The sequence below is a fragment of the Schistocerca americana genome, chromosome 2 (assembly GCF_021461395.2).
Source record: "Schistocerca americana isolate TAMUIC-IGC-003095 chromosome 2, iqSchAmer2.1, whole genome shotgun sequence".
In the NCBI taxonomy this organism is placed as follows: domain Eukaryota; kingdom Metazoa; phylum Arthropoda; class Insecta; order Orthoptera; family Acrididae; genus Schistocerca; species Schistocerca americana.
This window is the reverse complement of record NC_060120.1, coordinates 33657462-33683830: the sequence shown is the minus strand read 5'-3', so window position 1 is coordinate 33683830 and position 26369 is coordinate 33657462. Positions and strand designations below refer to the sequence as shown.

Genomic DNA, 26369 nt, shown 5'->3' with positions numbered 1-26369 from the left:
ATGATTCAGGGCTGTATAGCCATACTCCCCCGGCTTTTATAAGTAAAGGGAACAGAAAAAAGTGACAACTAATAATGGTGTGAAACTTCCTGCCAAACATTTTACAGCTGGTTAGGTCAAACACTCATAGCTTCCATAGTATTATATTTCAGTGGTAGTTACACTACAGATTGTCACCACTGCTGTTACTACTTGGGAAGGCCTCCAAACATCCCGTTCCTAGCATGCATTGTCATTTACAAACAGTTTCAGTATCATTTGTTCAATTCTCATAAATATTCAGAATGTCCAGAGAATATTTTACCTTTTTTTTTATTAAGTCTGACATTAAAACAGCCTTCTTTCGAAATTACATACTGATAATTTTTAGAATATCAGTAATTAATTACAACCTATTTCTTTTGTAGTATAAATCACAGATATGAATAAAAGTACATATAAAATATTATATTTTGACTTACAGACAATATAAAATACCTTATAAAACTTACAAATTACACACACACACACACACACTTACTTACTTACTGATAAAAGGGAACAATCTCTAGTAATTTGTCACAATAAAGATGAATACATAATTTCCGTTAAAATCTTTGAGGCTTCACTCAACATATTTGCTCTTTTTGTTTCAAATTCTTTGATTTCAGCTTGCTTTCATTTGAATAATAATCATTCCTCCTCTTCTCTTTCACCTCCTTTCTCCTTATTTTTTTATATCATCTTTGTATTGTATTTGTGCGCCTTGTGAAAACAGTTAAAAGCTTCTGTCGGTGTTGAAACTGACAACTCCATTTGTGCCCAAAGTGTGTCATCTCTCCCTTTGAGCAACAAGGCTTTTTTCTTTTTGCTTTACATCTATAATTTTGGAGTTTACAGAAAAGGCTCACTCAAAAGACGTATTTCAATGTGCGATTACCGTATTATAACAATTTGCAGAAAATCTCTCAAATTTGGGTACGCCTTTGAAAATAATTTGAGTATATCAAATTCAGAATTTATACAGGATTTCCACTTCTTTTGTAAGATTTTATTCCATCTTCAATTCTTTTTTCTCTGCAACTCAAAAATTCAAGTCTGACACAACCTGCCTTTGAACCTGACATTCTTCTATTTGATGTCAATCTTCTCTGAGTTACTTTGTGGCTTACTGCGACTTCAGAATTCAAGCAGGAAAATGCACATATTAAGTTGTATCTGAGAGGTGATCTTTCTTGCGGCTTCTCTACTACGACAATAATGCATGTTCGCAGGCTTTCTTTTGGCAAGAATATTTCTGCAGATACATTCTTTCTTAAGTTCACATCTTGCAGCAAAAGCCAGCTTGAACTGTCTCACTCTAATTAGATTCTTTAACATTCTTCAAGTCGATTTTCATTACAGATGGGTTATGCTTTTTGAGACACCTAGTTTCACAACTCTTTACATCAAAATGTTCATAAGATTATGTATTCATAATATAGAAATGGAGGCATCAGAATATCATTCTTCAAATCAAGTGAAAATAGTACCAAAAAATGTGCTGTTGAACTGAAGAATTTCACTTATGCAGCTAGCAATTTGTCACTGAAAGCTTCAGCAGCATTTCTGAAACTTTATAACTGAGGAATGGTTCTCGGCATTTTTATCTCATAACACAAGTTCGAGTGCGTCAAGACTTTTCACAGCTCTTTCAGCTGCACTGGCATTTTTGACCAATCTTCTTCCACAAAATGACATAGGAAAGGATGAAGTTTCGTTTATCTCAGTGTATTGTGACCTCTGTGCAGACAAATCATGAAATAAATAATACAGGGCTCTCAAAAATGACACAGTTTCCCAGTTAGTTTTGGATACACCCAGGGTTGTCACATGCTTCCCCAAGTGAAATTCCCTGTCATTTCCCTGATTTCCAGGCAAGTTTCAGCATTTTTCCATGACAAATTTTGAGATCTCAAGGGTGAATAAAGACATTAGTTGAACAAAAAATTTAGGGGCTTTTGTATTTCTAAAAGTGAGTAAAAACTCTAAGTATAAACATCAACAATTTGTAATGGACTCTATTTAGATGGAGAAAGCATGCCAAATGGTGTATGTGTTTCATTAAGACCAGTGATGTTATTTTATTTCAATAAAACAAAACATATTTGCTGACAAAAATACACATTTCCTTAGAGTCACAAGACATATGTTAAAAAACCTTCACTGATTTCAGAAATAACCTCAGAGAAAAGTATACCTCCTGAAAGAAATGTATAAGGCAGAGAAGAGTTGTGTAAACCAACACTACAGGTGACCGCCAATAAAATGTTTGTTCTACTATGTTTGTTATTGTCAGCTGTACCCACTGTGTTATGTCTATTATTTTAGTGGTATTGTGTGTCCACCTGCTTAGATGAATGGTAATGTATTTGCCTACCACATAGCGGGCCAGGGTTTGATTCCTAGCCAAATTGGAGTTTTTCTCTGCTCGTAGACTAGGTGTTGTGCTGTCCTAATCTTCATCTTATGATCACCAACATGCAAATCGACCTATGTGGCATCACCTGCATGAAGAATCGCAACCCGGCTACCGAACTTCCGTGAATGGGGCCTCCAGCCATCAATCCCACACGATCATTTAATTTTACAGGTATTGTGTAATTTTTCTTTGGAGGTATATATGAATGCATAGCGTACAAACCACCAGCAACTGCCACAATTTTTCTTCTTCTTATTGTTCATAGTTTTTAATATACAAACTACTTTCAAAGTGCCAAAATGTACTAGAATAAGTAAAATGTCTATAAAATGCCACACTGTTCAATGCACTTGCAGTGAGACAGTCGCAATTCCTGAAATCCATCGCCCATGGCCTATGGTCTATGGCCTGCTGAGGTGCACTGCAGTCCTGGGTTCATGCCATATACAAACAGGCCTGGCCTGCGGGCAGATTGGTGAGATTAGATCCAACAGGCAGGGCCTGCACATTAGTGGGAACCGAAGGACTTCAGATCGGCAGGACCAATTCGTTAGAGATACCACCAGAAATGGCTTGCAGTTTTGGCCCATCGAGGAAGTACACTCGTGTGGCCAGCTGTTCAAGAGTTACAGGCACCATGTTGATGAAATGAGACCAAGGTGATCAATCCAAGCAACAGGTAACTTGTGCAAATACTCTGAGAATCAATCCTAATGAGGATAGGTAGCAAGTCACCATGAAGATGATCGCTGAGCCGCAGACAGGCACATAGAAAAGACAATCACACACACTCAACTAAATTTTCAGCCATAGCCTTTGTCAGAAAACGAGAGTGCACACTCAGACACAACTCTTGCACACATGACCGTTGCCTCTGGCCGCTGCATCAATAGTCTCTGAGAATCGGATCCAAACAAACCACTCCTCACAACTCCCTGCCACTTGTCAGTAGCTGCTAGACTAGCGGCGAGAAGTGGTGGCAGAACTGACTGCAAGCTGGAGGGAATGGTAGGGAGGGGAGGAGCAGTAAGAATGAGGGAGTAAGGAAGGAGTGCACGTACTCAGCTGCCCCCAGCCAGCTACGATACACGACACCTCAGTATACAAACCATTTCATCTACTGAGATTTTTCCTGCATTTTTCAAATTTCATCTACTGAGATTTTTCCTGAATTTTTCAAATTTCCCTCATATTTCTTCTTGGAGATATGTCGACGATACGTTTATAGTGTGGCCACGTGGGAAGGATGCTCTGGATCATTTCATAGATGATTTTAATTGTCTGCATCCCACTATTAAGTTCATGATGGAAGTCGAAAAGGATAGAAAACTTCCATTTTTAGATGTCTTGGTCTACAGAACAGATGATGGGACATTAGGAAACAGTCCATGCCTACAAACCGATATCTTTGTGCATCAAGATGTCATCCATCGTACCAACGCAAAGGGGCTCTATGTACATCGTTAAGAAGAGCTTATGCCATCTCAGATGAAGGTAGCTTGACACAAGAACTGGATCATATAAAGCAGTGTTCAAGCAGAATGGTCATACTGACAATCAGATCAATCGTGTTCAACAGATAAGACCTTTGTGGGAACCAACAGAAGATACAAGCAAATCAGTGCGGTTCCTGCCTTTCATGGGAAGCAAATCTTCAAAAATAGGAAGAATTTTAAAGAGATTTTATATTAAAATTGTATTCCATCTGCCAGCTAAGACTAGAGCACTGCTGGGCTCAGTGAAGGATGATTTGGGTTTGAGGAAGCTCAATGTCTACAAAATTCTCTGCCACTGCAGAAAAGCTTATATAGGACAAACAATTTGTAAAGTCCAGGATCAATGTGTGTGGAGCACCATCACTACACATGTTTATTTCAGTCAGTAAAATCTGTGGTTATGGAACATTGTCTTACAGAAGGACATAAAATGTTGTACGATCAAGCACAAGTGGTTGCCCATGCATCAAATTATTGGGACCCCATAGTGAAAGAAGCTATTGAAATCTGGTTATATATAACACAGAGATAAGGTGTATCCTTTAAGTAATAGCTGGAACTCTTTTGTTTGACATTGTTTCAATGATTGAAAGGTGCCAACAGTGGATGATATCGATTTATAGTTTCTGCGAGTTTTCACCACACGTCTGCTATCGTGCTTTGCACTAGAGAGCAGTTGTGTTCACGCACACATGGTGGACCTACAGGTCGTGTATATAGGAGCTGTCACTTTGTGTTTGATTTTTGTTCTGGCGAGTTAGTGCGATGTAAGATGGCGGTCAGGCGGACCGGTCAAGATGACATTATGTTCGGGCTGGAGACCTGATATGAATATCATCAGTGTTACAACAAGCTTAATTTAATTTCAGATAATGTTGTAAATTGAAGATGAATGCCTCTATAAAGTGCTTTTAGAAAACTATTTCTTCTTTGTGATATTTCTACCACAGCAGTTGACCAGTACCTTGAGCCTGACTTGGAAGCAAAGAGTTCTCCCCACCCTCCTCACCTCTCACCTGGTGTCACAAATCACCTTCCTCCGATCCCTACCTTAGGTGACTGCTTGACAGGTATAAAACAGTTGTGAATCTCTGTGTACACATTGGATAGCCAATGGGTAATATGTTTATCACACATACACTTCCACTGAATATTCAGATGTTGTTTCAAATATTACGTACAATTTAAACAGATTATATATCTGTTGTTGTTGTGCTCTCAGTCCACAGACTGGTTTCATGCAGCTCTCCATGTTCCTCTAACCTGAGCAAGCTTCTCTATCTCCAAGTAACCACTGCAACCTACATCCTTCTGACTCTGCTTAGTGTATTCATCTCTTGGTCCCCTCTGCAGTTTTTACCCTTCACGCTTCACTCCAATACAATATCCCTTGATGCCTCAGAACGTATTCTACCAACCGATCCCTTCTTCTACTCAAGTTGGACTACAAATTCCTCTTCTCCCAATTCTATCCAGTACCTCTCAATTAGTTATGTGATCTACCCATCTAATCTTCAGCATTCTTCTGTAGCACCACATTTCGAAAGCTTCTATTCTCTTCTTGTCCAAACTATTTATCGTCCATGTTTCACTTCTATTCATGGCTACACTCCATACAAATACTTTCAGAAAAGACTTCCCGACACTTAAATCTATACTTGATGTTAACAAATTTCTCTGCTTCTGAAATGCTTTCCTTGCCATTTCCAGTCTACATTTTATGTCCTCTCAACTTCGACCATCATCATTTACTTTGCTCCCCAAATAGCAAAACTCATCTACTACTTTAAGTGCCTCATTTCCTAATATAATTCCCTAAGCATCACCTGATTTAATTTGACTACATTCCATTATCCTCATTTTGCTTTTGTTGAGTCCATCTTACATTCTCCTTTCAAGAAATTGGCCATATCATTCACCTGCTCTTCCAGGTCCTTTGCTATCTCTGACAAAATTACAATGTCATCAGCAAACCACAAAATTTATATTTCTTCATGATGGATTCCTAGACCAAATTTTTCTCTTTTGCTTTACTGCTTGCTCAATATACAGATTGAATAACATCGGGAATAGGCTACAACCCTGTATCACTCCCTTCTCAACCATGGCTTCCCTTTTGTGCCCCTTGACTCTTATAATTGCCATTTGGTTTCGGTACAAATTGTTAATAGCCTTTTGCTCCCTGTATTTGACCCCTGCCACATTCAGAATTTTAAAGAGAGTATTCCAGTCAACATTGTCAAAAGCTTTCTCTAAGTCTACAAATGCTAGAAACATAGGTTTGCTTTTCCTTAATCTATCGTAGAAGGTAAGTCGTAGAGTCAGTATTGCCTCATGTGTTCCAATACTTCTACAGAATCCAAATTGATCTTCCCCGACGTCAGCTTCTACCAGTTTTACCAATCGTCTGTAAAGAATTCATGTTAGTATTTTGCAACCATAACTTATTAAACTGATAGTTTGATAATATTCACACCTGTCAACACCTGCTTTCTCTGGGATTGGAATTATTGTATTTTTCTTGAAGTCTGAGGGTATTTCGCCTGTCTCATACATATTGCTCTCCAAATGAAAGCGAGTTTTGGCATGGGTGGCTGACTCAAGGCTATCAGTAGTTCTAATGGAATGTTTTCTCCTCCTGGGGCCTTGTTTCGACTTAGGTTTTTCAGTGCTCTGTCAGATTTTTCATGCAGTATCGTACATCCCATTTCATCTTCATCAAAGTTCTCTTCCGTTTCCATAGTACTGCCCTGAAGTACATCTCCTGTGTATAGACCCTCTATAACTCCTTCCACCTTTACGCTTTTCCTTCTTTGCTGAGAATTGGTTTTCCGTCTGACATCTTGATAGGCCAATACAGGTGGTTTTCTTTTCTCCAAAGTGTGTCTAATTCTCCTGTAGGCAGTTTCTATCTTACCCCTAGTGATACACGTTTCTACATCCTTGCATCTGTCCTCCAGCCATCCCTACTTAGCCATTTTGCACTTCCTGATGATCTCATTTTTGAGATGCTTGTATTCCTTTTCTCCAGCTCATTTACTGCATTTTTGTATTTTCTCCTTTCATCAGTTAAATTTAATCTCTCTTCTGTTACCCAAAGATTTCTGCTAACCCACATCTTTTTACCTACTTGATTCTCTGCTGCCTTCACTATTTCATCTCTGAAAGCAACCCATTCTTCTTCTACTGTATTTCTTTCCCCTGTGTTTGTCAATTGTTCCCTAAAGCTCTCTCTGAAACTCTCTACAACCTCTGGTTCTTTCAGTTTTTCCAGATTCCATCTCCTTAAATTCCTGCCTTTTTGCAGATCTTCACTTTCAATCTACAGTTCCTAACCAATAAATTGTGGTCGGAGTTCACATCTGCCCCTGGAAATGTCTTACAATTTAAAACCTGGTTCCTAAATCTCTGTCTAACCATTATATAATCTATCTGAAACCTTCCAGTGTCTTCAGGCCTCTTCCTCATACACAACCTTCTTTCATGATTCTTAAACCAAGTGTTAGCTACGATTAAGTTGTGCTCTGTGCAAAAATCTTACCAGGTGGCTTCCCCTTTCATTCCTTACCCAAGTCCATATTCATCTACCAGTTTTCCTTCTCTCCCTTAAATTCCAGTCACCCATAAGTATTAAATTTTCATCTCCCTAAACTATCTGAATAATTTCTTTTAGCGCATCATGCATGTCTTCAATCTCTTCATCAGCTGCAGAACTAGTACTATATAAACTTGTACTACTGTGGTAGGCATGGACTTAAGTGTCTATCTTGGCTACAGTGATGTGTTCACTATTATGTATCTATAAAAACTGAATACACCAAAAGGTTTTTTTTTAAAAAAATCAAGGTTTTTGAATAAAATAAAAGGTTTTTCCCAATTTTGAAAGTTCCTGGCTCTTCTGCATATTTCAGAATTTGGTGGACATCCTGATAATACCACTGAAAGCATTATCCAACCAACCTTGCGGCTGCCATGATAATCATTCTTGATTGCTGAGCCATCTCAATTTGTCTCTATGAATGTCATTTAAATCTCAATTGTTTCCAAGTCTTTGTCAACAGTCAAACCAAATGTTTTCTCTGTGTCCCTAATACATACAGAGCATTAGGGGTGTAAGTGCAGGTATTTCTATCAATGGCTGAGGACAGTGTACTGGACAACATTACATCTTTATTTACTCTATTTTCTGACTAATGATTATAGCTGTTTTTAGACTGGTTAGTACCTCCAACTACTTGTAGCACAAGCAATCCACGAATGTTTATATTCCCTTGGGCAACTAAGCAACTATTCAGGTATTGAAGTGTCGACACACCTATGCAAAATTGATAGTCTATACTGACATTCATAATCTGTTTCATGGTGCAGTTACAAGTGAGCAGGAAACATCAGGTAGTAAATTATGTGATCTGTTAACAGGAAGACTGTTAGACACAAAGAAAAAACAACTAACACACTGATGTGGGTACATACTAAGTTTTCAATTATCATGATACCTGTACCCATACCCCTAATACACTGTATTCTATACTTTCAGTACCGTATTATGTGCCCCGTCCTTAACATAGGTGTGTTCAAACCCACAGAATAGGCATCACCATAATGTTCCACTTGATACATACATATCAGAAACAAATTTTTTCCTTCCTTATTGAATACCTGACATCACTGACATAGATGTAAGCATATACACTAATCAAACAACAAACTTTGATTTTTCTCTGACCATCAACTTTTCTTTAGAACCTTTGTATATTTAGAAGTCATTCTATGCCCTACTTTTCCTCCTGTGGTGCTAGTCCCAAAGAATGCAGGAGTGTCTCTTTGAAGTTTGGAAAGAGGAGGAATATATTGGTAGACTGAAACTTTACACCAATACTATAGTTTTCTCTGTATAGCTCCATCAGTACGGTGCTGCCATGAAAGGCATACAGTTCCTAGTCTTGAGCTCAACATGCAATTTTAATAAGTTAGGATGTTTCGTTAGTTTATATTCATTTCAAATATTGACAACTGTGTATTTGTACACTACTGTAACATCAGACAAATTTCTAAATTATTTGAGGTACATTAACACAGGTTCTCAAACAAAAATAATGAGAATGTTCTGGAACTTACAGCATCCATGTTAAGCTCCTATGCAGTTCAGGATCCACACCTTCAATATCATCCAGTGTTATAGGTTTATTAAGCAACATCTTATAAAATGGCATTGTAAAGCCTCCATCAATGTAATGACCATGGAAAACAGCTATCCCAATTACACGGCCCACAAAGTGAAAATATGATAAATGCTCCTGTGGAGGAAATCAAGTTACAGATTTTTGATTGTGAATTATCAACCACATTTGAGAAAACTATGTATGACATGACACTGAAAAATACTTACAGGATTAATGCTGCTATCAGGATTGATCTGCAAAGTGTAATTATCTTCACGTGAATACTGGAAAAGACCGTACTGAGGATTCAGCATTTCATGTGACAGAAGGTACAGCCACTCACGAGCAACACCTCCATAATCTAAACCTTCTTCTCCTCTGAATTTAACCATTAGGCGTTTGCGCATATCCTTTGGTCTCATTTTCATCACTAGTCTATATGACTCCTGTTTGCAAAAGCATGTTATAAATTTAATATAGCAATAAAACACAGTATAATGTGACAAAAAGTGAAAACTACGTTTTATGTGTTATCACGTAACTATTAATTCAGTAATAGCTGAGCAAACATAGTACTGAATGTTTTTATTTACAGCACATAGATAGGTAAATCTTAACTTTGATGAAATACATGAAAAGCTTCTTAATGCATCCAATAAGAAGGCCATTTCATGCAGAGGAAAAAAGAAAAGGTGGGAGGGTTTAAGAAAAAGAAGGAAGTTAGTGAAAATCTAAAATATTTAATCACAATGTCACTGTACCAAAAATTCTTCCAACCGAAATGTTTCTGTCCAAAAAAATGTTAAACACACACACACACACACACACACACACACACACACACACACACGCGCACACACACACACACACACACACACACACACACACACACACACACACAATGAACGGGGTAAATAATGTAACAAACGTAGCATCAAACCGGAAATAAAACATTTGCTTATGACACAAAAAGGTATTAATGATGTAATGCTCAGCTCAGAGGTAACTGGTTTGAATTCTGTGGGTGGAATAAATTTTTATCAGCAGCATTTAATCTGCAAGAAGCGAAAATTATTGTTGTTGTTGCTGTTAATTTCCCGATTGCCAGGCTTTGCACAAATGTCCTGAGTTGAACTGCAAACCTCTCTACAATGTCTCGTGGAGTGAGGTCATGAGACTGTTAATGGTGATCCATCTATCTCATGGGGCAGTAAGCACCATACTGCTGATGGTGAAGAGGTTGCATTGCTTTTGAGGACACCCCATCAATTGCATTGCCAGTGAATTCTGAATTATCAGGTAGTATGCCATACCTTTTTCATGCCAAAAAATATCTGTTTCAGGGTGAGTTATACAATATTTGAAAAAATGGTTAAGTTCATAAAGTATTTCAAAAAGATGACTGTGTCAAATTATTTCAATACACACATATAGCACAAATGAATTGTTTTCATCTTGAATAATCCCCGACCAAAAAATCAGGTTAAGAACAAAATAAATTTCTCTAATATGATCCTGGATGGGGTACAGCAATTTTTTTCACAGAAATTTATTAATTTGGTAATTTGATAGACATAATTCGATATTGATGACTGTCATCGAAAAACAAAATCTGCATCACAATTTTACACCTCATGGCATCCTACACTTCAATACTTGAAAAAGATTAACAAAATATTTTTGGATTACTGTGTCTTAAAAATCTTAGTAAAAAATGACCATTATACTATAATTTTTAATCAAGATTTTTATGATAGGTTTACACCTCATTTTCTACCGCTTTCATGATTTGTGTACTTTAAGCATACCATGGGCACATTCTGCTGCCTTTAAATCATTTTTTTCCTTTTCTTTCAGAAAAGCTGTCTACAGTCATTTGAATTTCAGGTTATTCATCTTCTTAAACTTCACTTTTTAAACTTGTTGGCTGCACCTTACGTGGTGGGTGGGGAGGCTTGTGAGCTTTGAATGAAGCTGGGTGCTATGCCAGTGGTAGTGTAGCTACTGGTAGGATCACCCAAACTACGATGGCCTCAGCAGAGGAGCCAGATGAAAAGTGTCACCCAATACAGAGGGAGGGAGGGGGGGGGGGGGGGGGGGGATGTCTACAGACTATGTCGCCAACCTCTCTGTGGGAGCTAACCCCAAAATGAAAGCCTGGTCCACCAGGTTGGGGGTTGAGCACAGGGCTGATACCCTTGCCTTGTAGAAGGTCTATTATCATGAATGTGCTTACAAAGATGAATTGCACCAAGGAACAGGAATAACGATATATTGGTTTTATAGATTAGATTAGATTAGCACTTGTTCCATAGACCATGAATACAACACTTTGTAATGATGTGGAACGTGTCAGGTTAATAAATGGTGTATATACAAGATATTACATTAGACAAAATATTACATGACACTTTTTTTTTGTGGGGGTTGGGAAATTACCCACTTACTATATCCAAAAATTCATCTAATGAGTAGAAGGAGTTGCTATTAAGAAATTCTTTTAATTTCCTTTTAAATGCTATATGGCTATCTGTCAGACTTTTGATGCTATTAGGTAAGTGACCAAAGACTTCTGTGGCAGCATAATTTACCCCCTTCTGAGCCAAAGTTAGATTTAACCTTGAGTAGTGAAGATCATCCTTTCTCCTAGTGTTGTAGCTATGTACACTGCTATTACTTTTGAATTCGTTCGGATTGTTAATAACATATTTCATAAGTGAATATATATATTGTGAGGCTACAGTCAAGATTTCTAGCTCTTTAAATAAGTGTCTGCAGGATGATCTTGGATGAGCTCCAGCAATTATTCTGATGACACGCTTTTGTGCAATGAACAGTCTTTTACTCAATGATGAGTTTCCCCAGAATTTGATGCCATACGAAAGTGGAGAATGAAAATAGGCGTGGTAAGCTAATTTACTCAGATGTACATCGCCAAAATTTGCAATGACCCTAATAGCATAAGTAGCTGAACTCAAACGTTTCAGCAGATCCTCAGTGTGTTTTTTCCAGTTCAACCCCTCATCAATGCATACACCTAGAAATTTTGAATATTCTACCTTAGCTACGGATTTCTGATCGAAGTCTATATTTATGAATGGTGTCATTCCATTTACTGTGTGGAAGTGTATATACTGTGTCCTGTCAAAGTTTAATGAGAGCCCATTTGCAGAGAACCACTTAATGATTTTCTGAAAAACATCGTTTACAATTTCACCAGTTAATTCTTGTCTGTCGGGTGTGATAGCTATACTTGTATCATCAGCAAAAGGTACCATCTTTGCATCTTCGTGAATATAGAATGGCAAGTCATCAATATATATTAAGAACAGCAGAGGACCCAAGACCGAACCTTGCGGCACCCCATTCTTGATTGTTGCCCAGTTTGAGAAATCACCAGTTTTTTGCATATTATGTGAACTGTTTATTTCAACTTTCTGCACTCTTCCAGTTAGGTACGATTTAAACCATTTGAGCACTGTCCCATTCATACCACAGTATTTGAGCTTATCTAGAAGTATTCTAATAAATTTGGTACGTGGGTAACCTGCTGCAAACAGAAGCTATGAGTAGTACTGTGGAAGAGATGATAAGCTACAGAATGGAACATGTTGCACTTTAGGAAATCAGGTGGAAAGGAAGAGGTGAGATTCTAAGCATAAATTCTCCCTATATTATTCAGGAACAGATGATACATGTAGCTCTGGTATTGCTTTCATTCTACATGATGAAAGAAAACCTACTCTGCATATCAAAGATAAATTTCATAATGTGACCGATGTGCGGTAACAGAAGAATCAGACGAAGGTATGCTACATGGTTTATATGATCAACTACTACAGGAGGTTTGTAATAGAATACCTAGATATAGCTCTAAAATAGTCCTTGGTGATTATAATGCCAAACTGAACAAAGAAGAGGCTTTCAGAAATGTGTTTCTTAATGAAAGTCCGTACACTGAAACTAGTACAAAAGTATGAAGATTGCAGTTTGCTTTTGAGGCCAAGTAAAAGGCAGTAAATACCTTCTTCCCAAGGAAAAATATCTACAGAGAGACGTGGAAAACACGGAAGAAATAAACCAAACCAATAGTACATATACTGGTATCAAAGAGATGTGTACTGAGATGGAAAAAGGGGGCCACTTTCTGAGGAGATAATTCTGATACAAAATATAAGATCAAATCAAGGATTATAATTATAATGGAAAAAGAATAAAGGTAGCAAGAGCATGTGGAAGTGGAATAAAGGGAAGCCCTAAGGAGACAGAGAAGATGGAAGAGTGCTACCAAAGGAAAGAGAGCACAAAATTTTATTATAAAATTAAAGAAGGGACTCAAGAATATAGACCAAAAATAAAAGCACTTAAGGACAGAGAGAGAATTTTCCACACAAATTGAGCCAATAGTGCAAAGGAATTCTGGAGGGCAATTCCACCAGAAGTGAGCAGCCGCCACTCTTCTACACGGCAGATCTAGAGACAGAAGAATCCACATACAGGATGTACTGAAGGTAGTACACTGTCTAAAAAACCTACAAAGCATCAGGAACTGATGAAATTGCTGTAGAGCTGTTAAAAAATGGTGGAATTAGTCTCCATAAATGAATCCACAAACTTATCAAACTTAGGTGGAATGAGGAAAGAATCCCAGAAGGCTGGAGCTTAGGTGTAATCCAAATAATACATAAGAAAAGACAGAAATTTCATTGTTCGAATTACTGAGGGATTACCTTGCTGAATGTAACCTGTAAGATTCATTATCTACAATAGGCTATTTCCACATGCAGGAGAGATTCTGGGAGAATATCAGTTGGCTTTTGGCCTAATAGGTCAACAACAGATCAGATATTTGTGCTGAAGCAAATACGTGAAAAGGCATACAAATTTAAAATTTGGCATCGTAATCTTAAAGTAAATTTCAAGCATCCTTCAATGGTCATGATAAGGCAGAAATGCTAGATGATTTGCCAACACTTGGTATACCAGCACGGTATGTTTCACTTATTCAAGCAACGCTGGCTGGTTCGAAGGCTGCAGTGTGAGTCAGTGGTTTAGCATTAGCAAAGGAGTCAGACAAGGGGATGCCCTTTCTGTTATGCATGTTTAATCTGACAGCTTAAGCAGCCATTTGAAAGGTTCAAATATATGGTTACATAAACACAAAGTTAAGCCTGATATTTGCATATGTAGATGTAGCAATTATTAGTAGAAGTGTTTTACTAGAGAGAACAATATGAAAGCTGAAAGAAGACACAGTATTTCAGAGGCCCTACTATTAATGAAATGAAGATTAAGCATCTGAATTTCATCAGGAAGGAAAATAACAACTTGTTCGATTTTGATCATGCATAGAACTTTGAATATCTGAGATCTAATATTAATACGAAAAATTCTATGTCAGCTGAAATAAGATTTTGTGTCCTAAATGGCAATAGACACTTCCACATGTTTAAGAAATTATTGACCTCTAGGTTATTAAATCGACAGCTGTAACCTACGCAAAACACAGACATGAACAAATAATGATAACAGCAGCTCAGGACATTTGAATGCAAGGTTCTGTGAATGATCTATGGGGCAGTTCAGGGCAACAATGGTTTCTGGAGATTTAAAATGAACACCTCCTACAAAGAGCTGACATTGTAAGAACAATAAAAAATAGAATAGTCTGGCTTGGACATGCCTTTAGGGTGGATACTGGAAGAAGAACAAAACATGTTTCTGAATGGAGGCCAACAGGAATAAGAGAGAGGAAAACCAAGAAAGCAGTGGACAGGCAATGTGGACGATCATATCTAATCTCTCAGAGTCAGAGGATGGCGGAGAACTGCACTGGAGAAGGCAGAATGGAGAAAACTTGAAGAGGCTAAGATCCTCAAAGTGCAGTAACATCATGAGAAAATAATTAATATTTTTTAATCTCCTCTTCAAGATGCCTTTGGTTTTGTACCTCATTTTGCTTTTCTTCTAATTTAGGTTTTCTTTCCTTTCACATTCTTCCTTACAAGCCTTATAATTTGCATTTGCTTGCTGTCCATACATAACGAGTTGAGAATCAATCAGCAAAAGAAGAAAATGGGGGTATTGTCCCAAATTATCACTCAGTCAAAACACACTTTAAAAATCTTGTGGCCATCGCTGCCTTATCTTTTCCTAGTGTATGGTTTCGAACAGAATACCTTCTCTCTATATCCACATTTCCACGAGATAGTGTAAGAGAAGTCTTAACAAGTTTTGAAGCCTTCGGATATTTTAACTCTATGGATGACAAATCTATTTTTGAAATGTGCTGCTGTCAGTAATTGCGAACACCTTTGGCATCTAAAGCTGGGTAATCTTTTTCAAACTCTAGAACCTTCCACGCATCTGCTAAGCAATTTCCTGGACACTGAATGGCGTCATTTTTGCAACCTTTAACATGTCACTGCAATTTCTCCTCATTATTCTCTCATTGGAGTTTAAAAACCTAAAACTTTTCAGTGGCACCCTTGATAAGCACATCTTTTCCATCCCATCTTTCCATGCTGCAATCTAATGAGTTTCAGCATTATTTAGAAACCACAACTTGACAAGTTCTTTCAGTTTACTAAGATATTTGGTATTTGCCCACTAATGACTAGTTTCTCAAGATAAAGAACATTATCTCACGCAAAGAGTTCATTATGAAGAACATCAGAAATAATCTCAGTTTTTTTCAAAGCAGAAACCTTTATAACGTGAGCCAAAAAGATCTGAAGTATGTTTTATATTTCAGTGTGCAACTTATGAATCAAAGGTGTTTGGCTTTGAAATGGTTGCGTGAACTTACTGAATAGTTCTGCAGATGAAATCATGAAATTAAGTTCTGCTTTCATTGGAGTTTTTTTAAAAGCACTCATAATGGCATTGTTGGATTTGGACTGAACAGTATCAGTATTCTTTTTTAGAGGTATACTAGCGGCAATGCCCCCATGTGCCTGGGATGTTTACTGTCTGCCACACGAAGTGATTGGCGCTGTGCCTTGTTGGTAGTCATAGCGATTGCCAGGCACATGGGAAACAGCAACTGCTTTAAGTTGAATGGCATATTTGAGTCACTGGGTGTCAACAGAACACAACAAATGAACACGTCTTCACCTGCAGCATTCACAAAAATTGGGTTCTGTTTCCAGTCTGACATTTGCAAATATACACCAATTTCTAACCAAAAGTTTAGTAATGACAATTATACCATAGATAACTCTTTGATTTCTTATTTATAAGTATGTCACTGTGTTTTTGGAGATTAGTCTTTTATTGCTTCCACTCAGTTTTCACTGTTTCAAATAGGGCTGTGTTTGAGCGCAACTCAAAATGTTCAAACAGTTTATGCCACAGTTCGTAAAATATTGGGTTCTATGCAATCTTCTGATTGGCCCATGATCTAGTGACTATTGTTGGTACTATATCCACAACTGTCTTAGTGTACGTATGGCACCATGGATTTTAATAATAAAAGTAACTGTGAAAAACAGCCTAAAATACCTTCTACGCTATATGTGATTTGGAACACTGGCAACTAATGAATAAATTAAGAGTTCGCATCATGTTTCTGTCAAATTCTGGAGCTTTTGCTCATTCCGTAATCTAGTAACATCTAATGGCACTATCTTCAAGATGGGTATTGTAGTTGTAATTTAATCTCATATTGGAATAATGATCAGTTTACCACAACATATTTCCTTTGTCAAGCATTCGATTTTTTATTAATTTTCTTCATTTTTTCATCTGAAAGCAGAAATTTGAAGTAAATCGGCCAAGAGCTTTGAAGATTACAAAATCTTACATAGACAGTGATCTTTCTGTTGTCTTGAAGGTAAAGTGTGCAAAATTTCATCAAGACCAGAATGAAACTGTAGACTTGTATGAATTACAAACAAATTAACAAACAAACACTCTTCCTTATATACAATGATGCCTAAGAAACTAATATTGAATACCACTTTGATGTTCCAGAATCTTGTTGGCTGAATCTCCTAAAGTAAGTCACTGTGGTCATATACATCTAAAACTTGTGATGTGGATTGTTAAAACTTAGAGCAAATTTTCCTAGCAAACAGGTCAAACATTAGCAGCTTCTTCAGAATGCACTCACACTATAGATGATTCAAAGTTTTGGTTGCAAGCTACAGCCACAACACAGCCACAGGGAGATGACAAATTTTCTTGGAGTGGGGGCAAGAAAGATCTTTTTGTATCCTTAAGTAGGTTGTAACGTCTTCATCACTTTTTATCAAGAATAGCGAGACAAATCTACACACTATGCTAGTTGTTATGTGACAGGCACAGTTCTTGTACAAGTTCAGGACTGCAATGAAAGATTTATTGCTTATGCCTCCAGAATGCACTCGAAGTCCGAAAGGAATTACTCTATAAATGAGAAAGTGTGCCTTGCAGTTGTCTGGGCTATCGGTACGATCAGACACTATTAATGCAGCAGATCGTTCACTGTTGCTAGTATTCACCATTTTTCTTTATGCTGGCTGGCAAGCCTGAAGGAACCATCAGTAGAACTGGCTGCATGGGCACTAAAGCATTGCACTACTACACAGAAATAAATGCAAACACAAGAGTGTTGACTGCCTTTTGCAGAATCCACTGGAAGAACATTTGCTGGTGATATCCCAGCCATTGCTGTAGCTAACCATTTTTTACGATGCCTTCTTTCTGTTCAACTTAGCATATGCACTTTCATACAACAGTGCATGCAGGCATGTGTATTTGTGTGTGAGTAATTTCTTTTATTTGGAGGACATGAATAATAGCACATTGCTCCTCACGTTAGGTGGGCCTCTCTCGTGCTGCTCAGCAAACAATAACCACGTGCCGCCCGTGTGTGTTTTGTTGATGTGTCATGTCTTGAGGTTATGCCTGAGGGTAATTTTTGTGCAATAATGTCTACTGACTCCCAAGAAAGCAAGCTGAACTTTAGAGATGATTACTGAGAAGAGAAGCCATGTGGTACGCTGCTTCTACATATTATTTCAATAAAAATATGAGATATGATGCCCTGAGAGTCAAGTATTAGATAAAAGGTCTCCAAATCACATTACTGTCTGAGAGTAGGGAAACAGAGGAGGAGGAGCTTTCAAATTTATGAAAAATGCATAAGAAAATTGTGTACAAATACTCTTCTTATGGTTATTTAACAGCCCAACATGAGGAATGAGGCATCACTCAAAATGGCACTGGTAGAACAGGGCAGTAAAACTTCAGTCTCAGCTAAAAAGCAGTCGCATAACAACTCAGCGTTTAAAGAATGCAAAAAAGTGTGATAAAAGGCATCCTCTGTGTGAAATGTAACTTCTGGTTACATGAAAAGTGTGTGAATGAGAATCTCAGGTTCATAAATGTTGATATTAGTTGGTCATGTCTTAACTGTGTTACTGATGAATGTGAAGATCTTCTGAATATAATAAATTCAAGAGACGAAATTATCAAGTTACTGAATAGTGACATCGAGACTCTCAGAAAAGATAGTAATCTGGAAGCAAGGTAACGCGAAACTATTAAATGAATAACTGTTTATGGATTTGCAAAAACAGTGAAACAGTGATGGAAAATGGCCACAAAAATAGTCAAATTGAAAGTGTTAAAAGTGATATGCAAACCAAAAAACATGATGATAATTATGAGAAAGAGGTATAAAATATGTCAAACCTAGAAATAAATATAAGTGGATAGTTATGTACTAAAAATAGAGGAAGAAAGTATCAAGAAAGTAACAAACAGCACTGGAAATGACTTCTTAATAACTAGTGATGCACTAATTAAAACTGTTGCAGTACATCTGGCCACAGATAAGCACACATCAATTAAATAATCATTTCAAGAACAGACGGACAACAAGACAAAACACACTTCTGCTGGTAAATCGCAATGAAAACTGTAACAGTATTTTCATGCATGTGGGGACGAACTCACTGCAAACCAGCAGCAGAGAAAAGATCGTAAACAAGGCATGAAATCTAATCCTGACAGTGAAAAATGTATACCCAGCATCAAAGTTAATTTTAAGTAGTACTCTGCACAGAAAATTGGAAAGTGATAAATACACAGACAGAATAAATGATCGCATCAGACAGCAATTCAACAGACTTGGTGCAGTTTTTGTGGATTCAAATAAATTTATTAGTGATAAGTGTCTACGACAAGATGGACTGCTTCTAAACAGGCGAGATTCGGCTACATTCAACAATATGTATAGTGGTATTTGTAAGATCATACTTGGTAAGAGAAACTAATATGCAGAGATGTTGTTGTTGTTGTGGTCTTCAGTCATGAGACTGGTTTGATGTAGCTCTCCATACTACTCTATCCTGTGCAAGCTGCTTCATCTCCCAGTACCTACTGCAACCTACATCCTTCTGAATCTGCTTAGTGTATTCATCTCTTGGTCTCCCTCTACGATTTTTACCCTCCACGCTGCCCTCCAGTACTAAATTGGTGATCCCTTGATGCCTCAGAACATGTCCTACCAACTGATCCCTTCTTCTAGTCACGTTGTGCCACAAACTCCTCTTCTCCCCAATTCTATTCAATACCTCCTCATTAGTTATGTGATCTTGGGTTGTAAAAATTGATAAAGTTGAAATGAAAATACACAGTGTTTCACCAACAGACGTCATTAAGAATATTCAAAACAGTAACAACACGGTCTTAATGCACCTTAACATAAATGGGTCACGTTCAAACTATACAAATGGCAGAGAAACAAAACTTAATGACTTGCAAATCAAGTTGTCAGAAATACTAAATACTGAGGCTATATGCTTGAATGACCACTAGCTTACAAAGGAGAGTACCAAAATCTTAAATAACCTTATCATTTTTATGTTGCCAGCAGGTTTTGTAGGAGTAATTTAACTCAAGGAGAATTGTGCATGCTTGTGGAAAGATCAATGGAATATGAAGCAAGATAATTTTGATTCCCTTTATGCAGAATGCATATTTGAAAGCTGCTTCTTAGAGTTATGGCAAAATGTTATTTTATGTGTGTAGAACTCCATGTGCAGAAACAAGAAAACAATTTTTGTTGAAATTCCAGTGCCTACTGCAAAAAGGTCAAAACGAAATCCAAGCAAAGAACCTTAATAACTGCTGATTTCAACATAGATTTAGCCAGTGAAACCAACAACTCAATAAAATTCCTTGATATGATTCAAGTATCGGGGTTTTGCACTTATTCCACTGATTTTAGTCAAGTAAACACAATGTCAGCAACATGTACAGATAATATTTTAACCAATTACATTTATAGTGAGGCAAATAAGTTTTGTTTAGATTTAGGACTTTTTGACCATTGTGCTCTCTTTACAGAGTCACCAAACACAATAGAAACCTGCTCCAACGAACCTACACCAAACGCCAATTCACCACAGAAAATATAAACTTATTCCATCAAAGATTAAATAAGGTGGAGTGTGCTGTAGATCATAGTATTTCATGTTTTGAAAATTTTGCTTCATTCTTTGAAAACTTCCAACACATTTTTAATTAAACTTTCCCCCTTACTGTGCATAGTAAAAATGTAGGAAATAAACTAGTGGATTAGTGGATTACTGAAGGAACAAAAATCTCTACTGCAAGAAAAAGATAGCTACATAGGGATCTACACTCCTGGAAATTGAAATAAGAACACCGTGAATTCATTGTCCCAGGAAGGGGAAACTTTATTGACACATTCCTGGGGTCAGATACATCACATGATCACACTGACAGAACCACAGGCTCATAGACACAGGCAACAGAGCATGCACAATGTCGGCACTAGTACAGTGTATATCCACCTTTCGCAGCAATGCAGGCTGCTATTCTCCCATGGAATACACCTTTCGCAGCAATGCAGGCTGCTATTCTCCCATGGAGATGATCGTAGAGATGCTGGATGTAGTCCTGTGGAACGGCTTGCCATGCCATTTCCACCTGGCGCCTCAGTTGGACCAGCGTTCGTGCTGGACGTGCAGACTGCGTGAGACGACGCTTCATCCAGTCCCAAACATGCTCAATGGGGGACAGATCCGGAGATCTTGCTGGCCAGGGTAGTTGACTTACACCTTCTAGAGCACGTTGAGTGGCACGGGATACATGCGGACGTGCATTGTCCTGTTGGAACAGCAAGTTCCCTTGCCGGTCTAGGAATGGTAGAACGATGGGTTCGATGACGGTTTGGATGTACCGTGCACTATTCAGTGTCCCCTCGACGATCACCAGTGGTGTACGGCCAGTGTAGGAGATCGCTCCCCACACCATGATGCCGGGTGTTGGCCCTGTGTGCCTCGGTCGTATGCAGTCCTGATTGTGGCGCTCACCTGCACGGCGCCAAACATGCATACGACCATCATTGGCACCAAGGCAGAAGCGACTCTCATCGCTGAAGACGACACGTCTCCATTCGTCCCTCCATTCACGCCTGTCGCGACACCACTGGAGGCGGGCTGCACGATGTTGGGGCGTGAGCGGAAGACGGCCTAACGGTGTGCGGGACCGTAGCCCAGCTTCATGGAGACGGTTGCGAATGGTCCTCGCCGATACCCCAGGAGCAACAGTGTCCCTAATTTGCTGGGAAGTGGCGGTGCGGTCCCCTACGGCACTGCGTAGGATCCTACGGTCTTGGCGTGCATCCGTGCGTCGCTGCGGTCCGGTCCCAGGTCGACGGGCACGTGCACCTTCCGCCGACCACTGGCGACAACATCGATGTACTGTGGAGACCTCACGCCCCACGTGTTGAGCAATTCGGCGGTACGTCCACCCGGCCTCCCGCATGCCCACTATACGCCCTCGCTCAAAGTCCGTCAACTGCACATACGGTTCACGTCCACGCTGTCGCGGCATGCTACCAGTGTTAAAGACTGCGATGGAGCTCCGTATGCCACGGCAAACTGGCTGACACTGACGGCCGCGGTGCACAAATGCTGCGCAGCTAGCGCCATTCGACGGCCAACACCGCGGTTCCTGGTGTGTCCGCTGTGCCGTGCGTGTGATCATTGCTTGTACAGCCCTCTCGCAATATCCGGAGCAAGTATGGTGGGTCTGACACACCGGTGTCAATGTGTTCTTTTTTCCATTTCCAGGAGTGTATAACATAGGAACAAAAACATCTAGTGCAAGAAAAAGATAGCTACACAAGTCCTGATTTTGTTACCTACGTAAAAAAATTACAAAAATATTTTTAAAAAGTTGTAAAGGCTGCAAGAGAACTGGCAAATAATAGATTTTGGATAGTGAAAACAAATCAAACGCATTACGACCAGTGATCAAAGCTGAAACAGGTGCCATAGCTAGGGGCCATGATATTTCAGAAATCAAGATAGAGGACAAAACTACTGTAAATACCGCTCAAATTTCTGAATTATTTCATCAATTCTTTATAAATGCAAACAAATCAAACATCAATGTAGAAACATACCAAGATACTGTAAGTTTCTTTAACACTGGGCAATTTGAAGGTGAATTTCAGTACATTTAGCAAAACTACTGTAAAAGATAGAAAATGTGATACTATCATTACAAAGTAAAACATCAGCAGTATGGGATGGGATACCAACAATAGTGTTAAAAACAGTATCTAAAATAACCGCACAGTCACTTCCTACAAAAGTTAACCAGTCCCTTCCAGAAGGTTATTTTCCAGACACACATAGGCACACAGTTTAAGCCACTGTTCAAAAACGGCACAAAAGAACTTATGGGGAACTATTGGCCAATCTCTCATCTTATATCACTATCAAAAATATTTGAAAAGGTAGTCACCATACAAATTCAAAATTTCATACAAAAATTTAAAATAACCTCAAAAAATCAGTATCGATTTCAAAAAGGCAAAACCATGGTATCTGCTATAAACCATTCAGTAGATAAAATTAGTTCCTCTCCTGACAACTCACTGCATACCACAGGAATTTATTGTGGCCTATCAAAGGCCTCTGGCAGTGTGAACCACTCTTTGCTACTCTGTGAACTGGGAAAGTAGGAACTGTGGGCAATGTGGTTTAAGTCCTACCTAACCGACTGAAGACAGAGTGGTTATATCATAGAGAGGAACTTATACTTCAAAACGTAAAACCATTTCACAATGAGTACCCAAAGGTCCTGTTTCAGGTCCCATTCTGTTTCTGTTTTATGTAAATGTACTTTAGTACTGAAAGTGACTTAGTTTTATTTGTAGATAACATCTGTAATTATTGGAAGTAACAATACTGATCAAATTCACCAAACTGTATTTAAAACTTTAGAAAAATTAGATACCTAGCTGGATTTAAATGGGTTAAAATTAAACATGAAAAAGACTCAGTTAATACAGTTGAAAGCAAAACAAGCAAAATTAAATGATATTTAGATCAGTCACGAAAACTAGGATTTGCAGAAAGCTGTGTGAAATTCCTAGGAATGCAACTGGATAAAAATCTATCATGGGGCTCACATATACAGTACTATGCAAATAAGTTAAATAGCCTAGCATTTGCAATTAGGATATTACACAATGATAGCAATATGGACATACGAATAGTAGTATATCACATCTACTTCAAGTCAGTAATAAGATATGGAATTACATTTTTGGGGTAACTCAAACCATATGTGTCGCATATTAAAACTCCAGAAAACCATCGTTAGAAATTTGCACAATGTAGGGTGAAAGAAATCATGTCACCCACTCCTAAGAGATCTAAGTATATCAAGTGTTCCCTCACTACACATCTATGAGCTGATTTTCTTTATTCATAGTAAACATGATTTATATGTGGCAAATCATTTTCAACATGATTACAACAGAAATAAATAAAATTTATGCTGCCCACCCACCATTTAAAATTTTACACTCAAACTCCACAGTATATGGGTATGTAACAAAGTGAAAGGAAGAGAACTGCTCAGTATAAATTTAGAAGCACTGAAAAAACCTTATATGAGAAATCAAATCAGTGCAGAAATGTTATTATTCAGTAGAAGAATTCATGAATGACAACCCGAAAATTTGAGTAGGAGAGAGAGAAACTACATAGGACTGTTAATCTTTAATAGCTTGTTACTTTCAAAGAAAAATTATTAATTGCTTAATTAATTAATTATCCAGTACAGTATATCATATTAATGATATTATAAGAAAAATTTAAACCAGTTTTTGTGTTTTGATGAGTCTCCTGTACATTTAATCAATGACTCAAAATTGTATGTTATGATACAATAAACTTCTACTTCTATTCTACTCTGATCAAAAGAAAAGAAGGAGTGGAGCTGAATGAAGTACAATGATGACACCAAAAATACAAAATGGGAAAAACAACCCCTTCTAGTGGATTTAGGGTCTATGGAATTTCTGAATTTGTTGAGTCTGAGGACATCAATTCTAAACAACTGTTTATAAAATTAATGACATAATGAATGTCAATTAACTTTCACATTAAGACTAACGGTCTCAATTACATATTTTTTAGCGAAATAAACAACTCAACTAGTACAAATGATGATGATTGCCAGCTAACAAAATGTTAGTGCCAGCCTTGTCACTCTAGTTTCTCAAGCAGAAAATCTGAAATCTGTCTGTCACTTGAAATTTGCAAAAAACAAAACAACCTTGCTCTCACTTTGCATTTCTTGTACCTCTGTTATTTAGGTACTGTGTAAGCCAAAGCCTTATTGTTTTCTTGCTGAGGAAAGAAATGGATGTATAGCAGACTGCTTGCACAATGAGGCAATGTGTGGATAGGAAAACACGCATGCATGCATACACGTGTTCTTTTTACTCATTTTTGCGCGTGCACTTTGTTCCCATGTGTCTATGACTGTGAATGAGGAAAGAGGCATTGTATGGACATACTTTTACAGAAGTAAGAAGTTATCAAAAGAGAATCCAGATATATAAGTGAAATACTGTATACAAGGAATCATGAAACAATGGATGGGCAGTGTTGCTCGCCATCTTAGACCTTTTACAGCTAGCCACACGGAAGTATTTTCACTGCACAATGACATCAGGTCATTCAACATTTGGGCAGACTTTGAACAAATCTGAAGCAGATGCCACTGGCTGTGTGTCTGCCAGTCTATAAGACATTGTATTAGCCACTGTAGGTTAATACCAACAACAGAGCTATTGTGCCTCAGTTACCCCTAGGATTTCTGACCAACTGTTTCAGCGATTGCTCCTTTTCACTGGATTGAAATTGACCTTTCCAAAAGGGATATTGCATGGACAAAAGGGAATAAGTACATAATAGTGAAATCCAACTAACACCCACTAAAATGTCAAGCAAGACTATCACCTGCTGCAGCTCCAGGAACCTGCAAGTTTCTTGTAAAAGACATAATTTTGAATTACATCAGCATCTTCTGTAATGGTCTCCAATGACGGAAAAGTGTTTCACTGAAGACGGTTTCACAAACTAATGACTTCACCAAATGTTTTAATATGATGTCAGCAGATAAGCTCTCAATGTACGTAGACATGTACTGACAGACGGGGATGCACTACACATTTCATGCCATTTTTCTTGATACATGCACGACAAGCTGAAATAAGAATGGATACTTCGTTTCCATCTCAACCTGATAACGAAAGTTTTTATTGAACACCTCATTACCTGAACTCAAGGAGATTGACATTTAGCATGCCTGTCGGCCTTGCACACCCAATATAAGAACTGTAAATGTTATATAGCAAACACCAACCTATAAACTACAACACAAGTGGCTTAAAATGGATTTTCACACCTATGAACAATGTAGAATTACAGAAAAATTATTAAAGCTTTACATTGGCCTGCACTGAATCCTAAGTAGACTATAAAGTCAAGGATGGCGATTTTACACTGAGGAGACCAAAGTGCACAGACACTGTCCATTTAGTTTGCGTGAGGCCTTATCATGGTCATGAGGCATAGGTCGATGATAGGGGCTTCTGATAAATGGAATGTGAAGATCTGCCCAACGATATTGAGACCTCGAATGGAACTCGATCCGAATGTAGTGACCATGAGGATGTGACAATAAGGACAAATGCAATGATCCAATAGTACTGTCATACAAAAGAGTATCAATTAGGTCCAAAATCAGTAAGCTAGAGTCTATTCCAAAACAATGGTTCTAGGACTTGCTTATTTTTTTGGAACAATGGAATTTACTGGAACATTATCAGGGTTGCCCTAAGTTTCCCCAAGTGATGTTGTTGTGGTCTTCAGTCCTGAGACTGGTTTGATGCAGCTCTCCATGCTACTTAGTCCTGTGCAAGCTTCTTCATCTCCCAGTACCTAC

General features: G+C 38.1%; 1 protein-coding gene across 1 annotated transcript in view; it reads right to left on the bottom strand.

The window, feature by feature from the left end:
* Positions 1-26369, bottom strand: part of LOC124594929 (E3 ubiquitin-protein ligase SMURF1) — a 171964-nt gene that overhangs the window by 27969 nt on the left and 117626 nt on the right. Inside the window, exons 10-11 of the mRNA XM_047133427.1 lie at positions 9326-9544; positions 9055-9233 (exon numbers count right to left, since the gene is read on the bottom strand). Of these exons, the coding sequence (XP_046989383.1) occupies positions 9055-9233; positions 9326-9544 (398 nt within the window). The remainder of the gene's footprint in view (positions 1-9054; positions 9234-9325; positions 9545-26369) is intronic.